Genomic DNA, 11,658 nt, shown 5'->3' on the forward strand with positions numbered 1-11,658 from the left:
TCACCTGATGGGGCTGGCAGGACATTTTGTTTGTTTATTCTGGGAGGGGACTGAAGGGTCAGCTCTTCTGCTGGCCTCACTGCCCTGGCTGAAATAAACAGAGACCCCCACTCCTCTTATCCCCCCCCTAACTCTTCTCATCCCCCCCCAACTCTTCTTATCCCCCCCCTAACTCTTCTCATCCCCCCCCCCAACTCTTCTTATCCCCCCCAACTCTCCTTATCCCCCTCCAACTCTCCTTATCCCCCCCCTTCTCTTATCCTCCCCCTCCTCTTATCCCCCCAACTCTTCTCATCCCCCCAACTCTTCTCATCTCCCCAAACTCTTCTCACCCCCCCAACTCTTCTCATCCCCCCCCAACTCTTCTCATCGCCCCCCAACTCTTCTCATCCCCTCCAACTCCTCTTATCCCCCCCTCCTCTTTCCCCCCCTTCCTCTTTTCCCCTCCCCCTCTTCCCCCCCCACTCCTCTTATTCCCCCCCCAACTCTCCTTATCCCCCCCCTCCTCTTATCCCCCCCAGCTCTTCTCATCCCCCCCAACTCTTCTCATCCCCCCCCAACTCTTCTCATCCCCCCCAACTCTTCTTATCCCCCCCAACTCTTCTCATCCCCCCCAACTCTTCTCATCCCCCTCCCACTCCTCTTATCCCCCCCCAACTCTCCTTATCCCCAACTCTCCGTATCACCCCCAACTCTTCTCATCCCCCTCCCCCCACTCCTCTTATTCCCCCCAACTCTTCTCATCCCCCCCAACTCTTCTCATCCCCATCTCTTCTCATCCCCCCAACTCTTCTTATCCCCCCCTCCTCTTTTCCCCCCCTCCTCTTATTCCCCCCCAACTCTCCTTATCCCCCCCAACTCTCATCCCCCCCCTCCCTTTATCCCCCCCAACTCTTCTCATCCCCCCCCCCAGCTCTTCTCATCCCCCCCCAACTCTTCTCATCTCCCCCCAACTCTTCTCACCCCCCCCCAACTCTTCTCATCCCCCCCAACTCTTCTCATCCCCCCAACTCTTCTCATCCCCCCCCAGCTCTTCTCATCCCCCCCCAACTCCTCTCATCCCCCCTCTACTCCCCTAATCCTCCCCCTACTCCCCTCATCCCCCCACTCCTCTTGTTTTCTGGGATCAGGTAGCTCTGTCCTGTGCAGGGAGGCAGAGGGGATGAGCAGCCCTGGGGTGGGGATGGGCTCTTTCATCCCCCTAATTTTTCTCGTTTCCTGTTTTCCAAACCTATTTTTGAGGGCAGAAAAGGCACAGGAGGCTTCAGACTGTGTGAGGGTTGAGAGGAGGAGAGGCTGAGCTGAGAATTCACCCAGCCAAGAAGCATCAGGTTCCTGGGAAGGGAGGGAGAAGTTTGGAGCCCATGGAGGGGGATTCTGGTTTGTTTTGGTTTTTTCTCCAGTTTTTTTTCCAATGTGGTGGTTCAGGTCTCCAGTATCTCCTTTAGCTCCTGCCACTCACTTCCCACCAAGCCCAACTCCTACTCCACCATCCCCACCACTGCCCTGGGGCTTTCCCAGCAAGGACAACTCAAAACCTGAACCCACCCCCCAAAAAAAAACCTAGAGGGGTGATGATCCCCACCTTGGTCAGTGGGACAGAACCTCCAGCCAGAGAGCACGTGGTGGGTCCCTGGGGTGGATCTGGAGGTCAGACCAAGCAAGAAGAGCCCCATGACCCTTCCAAGAGGTCAAAACCTCCTCAAAAAAGAAAAAAAACAACCAAAACCTGAAAGATCTTGGAGTGGCTGAGGGTGAAACTCAGCCTGTGGTGGTGGGGTTAAGGCTGTGCTAGCAGGCAGGGCTGGGGAGGGGGGCAGTGGGACAGAAGGGCTTTATTCCAGCTCCTGATCCTGCTCTCTGGGTGTCCCCCAGCCCTGGATGAATGCTGTCCTTGTCCCACACTCCTGGTCCCACCCTGCACGGGCAGCTCTGCCCCCCATCAAACAACTGATGGCAACAGGCACTGAGATCATAGAAACACAGAATGGGCCAAGTTGGGGCTCTCTGTCTTCACGGTATGAAGTCTTCCTCTTGAGGTTTAAAAAACAAAAAAAGATGGAAAAAAAGGAAAATTTCATAGAAAAATAAAATGGGTTGGGTTGGAAGGGACCTTAAATATCATCCAGTTCCAACCCCCTGCATAGGCAGGGACACCTCCCACCAGCCCTGGTTGCTCCAAGCCCCATCCAACCTGGCCTTGAACATTTCCAGGGATGGAGCAGCCACAGATTCCTTGGGCAACCAGTTCCAGGGTCTCACCACCCTCAAATTAAAGAATTTCCTCCTAATGTCCAACCTCAATCTCCCCTTTCTCTCCAAGTTTTAACCCATTTCCCTTCTCCTCTCCCTACCCCCCTGTGTCCAAAGCCCTCCCCCAGCTTTCTTGGAGCCCCTTCAGATATTGGAAGGTTGCTCTGAGCTCACCTGGGAGCCTCCTCTTCTCCAGGCTGAACAACCCCAATCCCTCAGCCTGGCTTCCCAGGGAGGTGCTCAGCCCTCTGAGCATTTCAGTGGCTCTGCTCTGGACACCTTCCAGGAGCTCTGTGTCCTTCTGATGTTGGGGACTCCAGAACTGGACCCAGCACTGCAGGGGGGGCTCAGCAGAGCAGAGCAGAGGGGGAGAATCCCCTCCCTGTGCTGCTGTCTGTGCTTCTGCTGATGCCCCCAGGACCTGGTTGGTTTCTGGGCTCCAAGCACACACTGAGGGCTCAGGTTGAGCTTCTGCTCCACCCCCACCTCCAAGTCCTTCTCCTCAGGGCTGCCCTCAGCCTTTACTCCTCCAAATTTAGTTAAAATCTTTAGCTAAAAGCAAAGGCAGTGGTTGTAGCCCAGAGAGCAGAGGGGGAGAATCCCCTCCCTGGACCCTCTTTGCTTTTTTTGCTGCATCCCAGGACCTCGTTGTGCAAATGACAGAAGAAAGATGCAGTGACAGTGACAGATGCAAAGCCTCCCCCCACACACACCCCACCACCCAAAACACTGCCAGAAAATACAAACTGAGGCCAATTGCCAGCCTGGGGTTTTTGTCTGCCAAGAGACACAAACCCGCCCTGTCCTGAGCACAGAAATTGCATCATTAGTGACACAAACGAGGTCCTCGTGCTTGGCACGACCACACTGGCAGCTGGAGGAGAACTCTGGGGCTGCTCAGGGCAATCCTCCTCCTGTTGGGTTGATATTTTTTATTTTTCTGTGTAAAATCCAACCCCACCCCTCTGTAAATCATTCCTGTTTTTTATATTTTGAGGTTTCCAATCCTGGAATGTGATTCCCAATCCTGGATCCCTGCCCTGCTCCAGGGGGGGATGTGACCAGGGCAAATATCCATGGGAGACATCCCAGCCCCATCCATCTCCTTCCCATCAGCTGAGGAATTACTTCAGGGGTTTGGCTTAAAAAAGCCAGTTTGTTGGTTTGTTTTTTGGTTTTTTAACCCAAAAAGGCCATTTCTCAACCCAAAGGAACACCCACCACCCTCAGCCACAGCTGCTTGAGCCATGAACACCCCTCCCTCTGATTTTTTCCTCAAATTTGGGCTAGGAATGCACTCATCCCTGGGAAATGAGCTGCTCCATCTTCATGCAGGGGACACGTGGGGACACTTCCCAGTCACCCCATGGCATGGACATCCCTGTGGTGATTTATTCCACCCCCATGGAGTTTGGGGGGATGATGGAACCACCTCTGCTTCGTGTCCCAGCAAGGATACAGCAGCTCCTGCATGAGACTCCCTGAAAATAAAAAGTTTTTTAGGGTCAATGTCACCTGGAGGCAGATCAGGCCCTCTCCTGAGGGTCCCAAGGGGTTGTGCAGTGGGGTTTGGGGTTTGGGATGCCCCATGGGGAGCACCTGGCACCCCCTCACCCTATGGAGAGCACCCATCACCCTTTGGAGAAAACCTGTGGTCCTTGGAAAGCAGCCACAGCCTCATGAAGAGCACCATGGATTTAACCATCACCCCCCAGAGAGCAGAGAACTGTGGAGAAAGAACTTGATAAAAGCATCACAGAAACATCAGGTCCAAAATGCAAAACCCTCCCAGCAATGTGAAAACTCCAGGTTTTATTTTGCAGCTGATGAAAGTCAGGGAAGGTTTAAGGAAAACTGTGGCTGCCCCATCCCTGGAAGTGTTTAAATCCAGGTTGGATGGGGCTTGGAGCAACCTGGGCTGGTGGGAGGTGTCCCTGCTCATGCAGGGGTTGGAATGAGATGATCTTTAAGGTCCCTTCCAACCCAAACCAGTGTGAAGTCATTTTAACAAAGAACCTCTCCTCCAGCTAAAGAAATAAAAGTTCCTAACAAAGAAACTCAGCTGGCAGTTGCTTGAGAGCACTGAAAAAAGGTATTAAAAACCCCATTATAATAACACTCTTAATAAGAACTGCATCCAAAGTCTCTTGACACAAACCCCAGGCAGCTGCAGCATCCCCAGCATCCACCCCACTGTCTCCTCTGAGCTCAATCCAGGCTGAGATCCCTGTGGGCAGGGAAGGGACAACCAAGCACGGCCCTTCCCCAGCCCCTGGCAACTCTGGCTTTTCAGTTAATTTAATAAAAAATAGATCTATAACCTCTGTGAGATCTCTCTGAAAACAAAAAAAAAACAAAACAAAACTCCCCAAAAAACCCCCACCCCAGGCTTTTTCTCAGTCCTCCGAATCCGTGTCGTGGCGTTGCCTGACCCCACGGGATGGAGGGGATCGACTCCTACTCCTACTCCTCCTCCTCCCCTTGTGCCGACCCCGACCGTCCCGGCTCCGGCTCTGGTTCCGGTTCCGGCTGCGGCTCCGCCTCCGGGCTGGACGTGGTGTTGGGCTCCTGCCCGAATCCCGGCTGCTGGCAGAGGAATCCGTGTGGTGCCGACGCCGAGCAGAGGTGTCCGAGCGCTGTTGGGTTTTCCTGCGGTGGTGCCTGCACAGGGATGGAGGGGAAAGTGAGGTCGGGAGACACTGGGGAGGCCACCGAGCTGATTTTGGGGATGAAAAAAGGGATTTAGGCAAGGCAGGGGCATATTGACAGGAAGCTGAACAGGAGCCAGCAGTGTGCCCAGGTGGCCAAGAAGGCCAATGGCATCCTGGGCTGGATCAGGAACAGCGTGGCCAGCAGGTCCAGGGAAGGGATTCTGCCCCTGTGCTCAGCTCTGGTGAGGCCACAGCTTGAGTCCTGTGTCCAGTTCTGGGCCCCTCAGCTCCAGAAGGAGATTGAGGTGCTGGAGCAGGTCCAGAGAAGAGCAAGGAGGCTGTGAAGGGATCCAGCAGAATTCCTGTGAGGAAGGGCTGAGGGAGCTGGGGGTGTTGAGGCTGGAGAAGAGGAGGCTCAGGGGAGACCTCATCACTCTCTACAACTCCCTGAAAGGAGGTTGGAGCCAGGGGGGGGGTTGGGCTCTTTTCCCAGGCAACTCTCAGCAAGACAAGAGGGCAGGGTCTCAAGTTGTGCCAGGGGAGGTTTAGGTTGGACATTAGAAAGAATTTCTTTCTGGAGAGGGTGATCAGGCATTGGAATGGGCTGCCCAGGGAAGTAGTGGATTCTCCATGTCTGGAGATATTTCAAAAGAGACTGGATGTGGCACTCAGTGCCATGGGCTGGGAACTGCAGCAGTAGTGGATCAAGGGTTGGACTTGATGATCTCTGAGGTCCCTTCCAACCCAGCCAGTTCTATGATTCTGTGATTCTTGATGCCAGCCATGAGCACGTGGTTCTCCTAAATCCTTCCATGATGTCCCCACCTCCTTCATCCCAACCCATCCCACCTCTCGTCCCGGTCTGGAGATGAATCAGAGGATGATGGAGAAGCATCCCTCTTGTGATGCTTGTCCTTCCTCTTCTCTTTCTTATGTTTCTTCTTTTTCTTCTTTTTTTTCTCCTTTTTGGATTTCTTGCTGGTCTCTGGTCTGCAAGGAAGAGATCAAGCAGTGAGGATCCCTGCTCCCTGCATCCCAACAGCTCCTCAGAAAACTCATCCCCATCCTTCCCTCCATGTGCATCCCACAAGACAAGGAGCAGCCTCCAGCAAAACAAAAAAACCTACAAAGTTTTGAGGACAAAGCAGAGGTTTTGGGGGTGATTCAGGCAGATGCAGAACAAGCTTGATGCCAAATGGAGCCAGAGAAGCATTTTGCACAACATTCCTCCCCTCAAAAAAGGCCATTTCTGGAGGTTTCCCACCAAAACTTCCTGTCCTCACCTTTTCTCCTCCACCTTCTCCTCCTTCTCCTGCTTTTTCTTGGAGCCAGACATATCAGGACTGCTGGAGACTTTCTGGTGCTAGGGAAGAGGAGGAAAAACATGGAGTGAGTCTGTGAGCCCAGAGGTCACAGAAGAAAAAGGGATTTTCTCACTTTAAAAAGTAAATTTAACTTGGAAATCAAAGTTAAAATTAAATTTAATTTGAAAATGAATTACAAAGAAGCACAAATTAAATTAGATTGGGGGAAAAAAACCCTAAAATTAAGTAAAAACCAAATTTCATTTGGAGAAAAATTTCAAACTAAATTGAAATTAAATTTGGAAATCAAATTAAAATACCCCCAAGAGCTCCTTCCAAATTAAAACCCCACAAATTAACACTGGGCAAACAGGGCACTTGGGAGCTCCTGCAGATCTCGGGGCTACAACCACTGCTTTTGCTTTTAGCTAAAGATTTTAACTAAATTTGGAGGAGTAAAGGCTGAGGGCAGCCCTGAGGAGAAGGACTTGGAGGTGGGGGTGGAGCAGAAGCTCAACCTGAGCCCTCAGTGTGTGCTTGGAGCCCAGAAACCAACCAGGTCCTGGGGGCATCAGCAGAAGCACAGACAGCAGCACAGGGAGGGGATTCTCCCCCTCTGCTCTGCTCTGCTGAGCCCCCCCCTGCAGTGCTGGGTCCAGTTCTGGAGTCCCCAACACCAGAAGGACACAGAGCTCCTGGAAGGTGTCCAGAGCAGAGCCACTGAAATGCTCAGAGGGCTGAGCACCTCCCTGGGAAGCCAGGCTGAGGGATTGGGGTTGTTCAGCCTGGAGAAGAGGAGGCTCCCAGGTGAGCTCAGAGCAACCTTCCAATATCTGAAGGGGCTCCAAAGAAAGCTGGGGGAGGGCTTTGGACACAGGGAGAGGAGAAGGGAAATGGGTTAAAACTTGGAGAGAAAGGGGAGATTGAGGTTGGACATTTGGGAGAAATTCTTTAATTTAAGGGTGGTGAGACCCTGGAACAGGTTGTCCAGGGAAGCTGTGGCTGCCCCATCCCTGGAAATGTTGAAGATGAGGTTGGATGGGGCTTGGAGCAATCTGGTCTTGTAGGAGGTGTCCCTGCCCATGCAGGGGGTTGGAACTGGATGATATTTAAGGTCCCTTCCAACCCAACCCATTTTATTTTTCTATGAAATTTTCCTTTTTTTCCATCTTTTTTTGTTTTTTAAACCTCAAGAGGAAGACTTCATACCGTGAAGACAGAGAGCCCCAACTTGGCCACCTCCTTGTCCTCCTTGGAGAGGATCACCCGCCCGGCACTGCCACTGGGGAGAGACACAGCCACGAGTCAGGTAATTAAATAAAACCACCAAAAAAAATTTTAAAAAGGTAAAAGAATAATTAAAAAAGATCTAATTGCCCTGAAATGGGGTGCTGAGGTGTGGGACACCCCATCTGCAGTACCTGGAGCTGCCCAACCCCACCACTCGATCCACGTCCTTCTCATCCCGCTCGGTGCCGTCGCGCTTGCACACCTCAGCCAGGTCCTGGGAGGGGACAAGGAGCATCCTGCCTGTGTGTCCCCAAAAAACAGAGGGGACACACCCCACACACACACATCTGCGTGGGTCAGTGGCGTGGGGACACGTGGTGCCCCCTCTTACCTCCTTGCTGAGGACTGTGGGCTGCCTCTTCACGTTCTTGTAGCCACTATAAAGAGAGAAGCAGCCGCTCGGTCAGTTTGCAGGTGACACCAAGTTGGGTGGGAATGGGTCTGCAGAGGGACCTGGAGAGTTTGGAATGATGGGATGAGGCTAAAGAGGGATTTGGACAGGTTGGATTAATGGGATGAGGCTCTACAGAGGGATCTGGACAGGTTGGAGTGATGGGATAAAGATCTACAGAGAGACCTGGAGAGGTTGGATTCTTGGGGTGAGGATCTAGAGAGGGATCTGGACAGGTTGGAGGGATGGGATGAGGATCTACAGAAGGATCTGGACAGGCTGGAGTGATGGGATGAGGCTGAAGAGGGACCTGGACAGGTTGGAGGGATGGGATGAGGATCTACAGAGAGACCTGGAGAGGTTGGATTCTTGGGGTGAGGATCTAGAGAGGGATCTGGACAGGTTGGAGGGATGGGATGAGGATCTACAGAAGGATCTGGACAGGCTGGAGTGATGGGATGAGGCTGAAGAGGGACCTGGACAGGTTGGAGGGATGGGATGAGGATCTACAGAAGGATCTGGACAGGTTAGAGGGATGGGATGAGGCTCTACAGGATCTGGACAGGGTAGAGGGATGGGATGAGGCTCTACAGAGAGATCTGGACAGGTCGGATTCATGGGATGAGGATCTAGAGAGGGATCTGGAGAGGTTGGAGGGATGGGATGAGGATAAAGAGGCATCTGGACAGGCTGGAGGGATGGGATGAGGATCTAGAGAAGGATCTGGACAGGCTGGAGGGATGGGATGAAGCCAACTGTATGACATTCAACAAAGTCAATTATTGGGATCCTGCACTTGGGTCACACCAACCCCAGGCAATGCTCCAGGATTGGGACAGAGCAGCTGGGAAGTGTCCCATGGGAAAGGACCCATGGGGGTGTTGGCCAACAGCAGCTGAACATCAGACAGGGTGTGCCCAGGTGGCCAAGAAGGCCACCAGCATCCTGGCTTGTGTCAGCACTGCTGTGGCCAGCAGGAGCAGGGCAGGGACTGTCCCCTTGTGCTGCACCTCAAATCCTGGGGTCAGTTCTGGGTCCCTGAGGAGCAGAAGGACATTGAGGGGCTGGAGAGTGTCCAGAGAAGGGAATGGAGCTGGGGAAGGGTCTGGAGCAGAAATCAGGAGCAGCTGAGGGAGCTGGGGGTGTTGATCCTGGAGCAGAGGAGGCTGAGGGGAGACCTTCTGGCTCTCTGCAACCCCCTGAGAGGAGGTTGGAGCCAGGGGGGGTTTGGGCTCTGCTCCCAAGGAAGAAGTGATGGGACAAGAGGAACTTTTGGCCTCAAGTTGTGCCAGGGGAGGTTTAGGTTGGAGCTGGGGAACAACTTCCCTCTGGAAAGGGTTCTCAGGGCCTGAGATGGACTCATCCCTGGAGGGGTTTCCAAGCCCTGGAGATGTGGTGCTGAGGGACACGGGGCAGCAGTGTCCTTGTCTGGGTGCACAGTTGGATTCCATCATCCTAAAACTTCTTCCCCAGCCAAGAGGATTTCACAGATCTGTGATTTGGGGGTTGATGTTTTATAACCCACCCCCCCTTCCTCTTTCCTGTGCTGGGGGGTGCAGACTCACAGTGCTGCCATCATGGCCTCCTGCTCGGCCAGCCGGACAGCAGCCAACTCCTCCTCACGGGACAAATTTGGGGCCATCTCCTTCTTGCCCTTGGCATACCAGGTCAGGTCCTTCCCCTTCTGCCACCGTCCCACTGGTGCCATCAAGGAGTTCCCTGGAGGAAGCCAGAAAAACACCCCCACCCCCCCGAAAAAAACCCTAAAATGTAATCCTCGCACCCCAAAAAAACTCCATTTTCACCCCAAAACGGGGACAGGGAGGAAGGAGGTGAGGGGGGGGGGTGTCAGCTCTTACCCAGGTAGTTCTCACGTTGTTTGTCTGTCTTGACATCCTCCCAGTTGAACTGGTCCTGCCCCCCACGGACCCCCCCTCGGGATGACCCAAACATGGTGCTGAACCCCAGGGTGGTGTTGAGGGGAGGGGGGGTTGGTACCACCTGCAAAGGGATCAGACGTTGGGATAACTGCACCATCATCATCACCAATATCACCATCATCATCACCATCACCAATACCAGTATCACCACCACCACCATCACTACCATCATCACCACCACCATCACTACCATCATTACCATCACCAATATCACCACCATCACCACTATCACCATCACTACCATCATCATCATCATCATTACTATCACTACCACCATCACCACTATCACCACCACCATCATCATCACCATCACCAATGTCACCACCACCATCACCAATATCACCACCATCACAACCATCACCACCACCTTCATCACCATCACCAATATCACCACCATTTCACCATCACCACCATCATCACCACCATCATCACCATCACCAATATCACCACCATCCCGCCATCACCATCATCACCACTGTCATCACTACCACCATCACCAATATCACCACCACCATCATCATCACCATCACCAATGTCACCACCACCATCACCAATATCACCACCATCACAACCATCACCACCACCTTCATCACCATCACCAATATCACCACCATTTCACCATCACCACCATCATTATCACCATCATCATCACCATCACCAATATCACCACCATCCCGCCATCACCATCATCACCACTGTCATCATCACTACCACCATCACCAATATCACCACCACCACCATCCCATCACCATCACCATCATCATCATCACCAATATCACCACCATCATGATCACCACTATCACCATCACCACCATCACCACCATCACCATCACCACCAGGCAGCTCCTCTGTGAAGGGTGGAGGAGACCCTGGAGGTGTGGGGTAACCAAATGCAGACCCCTCCCAGTGCTGGCGGGGTGTCCCCCAAAATCTGGGCAGGGTGTGGGGATGTGAACAGGGGAATAGTGATGTCTGGGGGGGGGGGGGGGTGCAAAGCCTGAGAAGGGGGGTACAGTCTTGGGAGGGGGGTTGCACAATTTGGGGGGTGTGTGGCAGAGTTTGGGGGGGGATGAACAGTTTGGGGAGGGGGTGGCGGAGTTTTCAGGGTGGGGTTGAATATCTTGGGGGGGTGGCAAAGTTGGGGGGGGGGGTAGCAGAGTTTGGGGGCACTGAACAAATTCTTTTGAGGGGAGGGGGTAGCACAGTGGGGGGGGTGAAGAGTTTGGGGGGGTAACAGAGTAGGGGTTAGGGTTAGGGGTAGCAGAGTAAGGGGGGGAATAGCACATTAGGGGGGTTGAACAACTTGGGGAGGGGTGGTGGTGCACGGCCTGGATTGGGGGGGGGATCAAAGAGGGGTTGCAAAGGTTTAGGGGGGCCTGGAAGAGGAACTGAAGTACCTTGGGGGGGGGGGGCTGAGGTTGAGAGGGGTGACAGAGCCCGGGGGGGAGGGTGACAGGGCCCAGGGGGGGTTGCAGGGATCAGGGGGGGTGGATGAAGCTGTGTGAGGGGGTTTCAGAGCCCTGAGGGGAGGAGGAAGCGGCTGCAAAGCTGGGGGGACACACAGAGACCCGCACCCCCCCCCCCCCCCCCCAATGTCCCTTCACGCACCTCCCGCACCGCTCCGGGCCCCGCGCTCACTCCCGGGCGCTACCACTGCGGAGGGAATGGGGGGGGGGTGGCTGAGGCGGGCGGTACCACCGCGAAGTGAGGAAAAGGGGAGAGGAAAGAAAGGGAATGTAAAATTTGGGATAGTTGGGAAAAAGGTTGAAGATGATGGAGTCCGGCTGTGCGCACAGCCAAGGACACCGCTGCCCCGTGTCCCTCAGCAC

At 53.8% G+C, this 11,658-nt stretch overlaps 1 protein-coding gene across 1 annotated transcript; it reads right to left on the reverse strand.

The window, feature by feature from the left end:
- Window positions 1-4,048: 4,048 nt before the first annotated feature.
- Window positions 4,049-11,488, reverse strand: C2H1orf35 (chromosome 2 C1orf35 homolog). Its single transcript, XM_030445368.1, has 9 exons — window positions 11,438-11,488; window positions 9,749-9,890; window positions 9,455-9,608; window positions 7,830-7,875; window positions 7,630-7,712; window positions 7,418-7,490; window positions 6,188-6,267; window positions 5,754-5,894; window positions 4,049-4,914 (listed from the first exon to the last, which is right to left on the reverse strand). Exons 2-9 carry the CDS (start codon window positions 9,840-9,842, stop codon window positions 4,650-4,652), a joined length of 936 nt encoding a protein of 311 aa, XP_030301228.1. The 5' UTR covers window positions 9,843-9,890; window positions 11,438-11,488; the 3' UTR covers window positions 4,049-4,649.
- Window positions 11,489-11,658: the final 170 nt, after the last annotated feature.

The sequence above is a fragment of the Calypte anna genome, chromosome 2, assembly GCF_003957555.1.
Source record: "Calypte anna isolate BGI_N300 chromosome 2, bCalAnn1_v1.p, whole genome shotgun sequence".
Classification (NCBI taxonomy): domain Eukaryota; kingdom Metazoa; phylum Chordata; class Aves; order Apodiformes; family Trochilidae; genus Calypte; species Calypte anna.

Excerpts from the sequence above, each read along its gene's own strand:
- C2H1orf35 (XM_030445368.1), bottom strand. The coding sequence starts at position 9,842 with ATGTTTGGGTCATCCCGAGGGGGGGTCCGTGGGGGGCAGGACCAGTTC. Across the intron at positions 7,713-7,829 it reads CCACAGTCCTCAGCAAGGAG|GACCTGGCTGAGGTGTGCAA; the intron begins GTAAGAGGGGGC and ends GTCCCCTCCCAG. Across the intron at positions 7,491-7,629 it reads GTGGGGTTGGGCAGCTCCAG|TGGCAGTGCCGGGCGGGTGA; the intron begins GTACTGCAGATG and ends GTCTCTCCCCAG.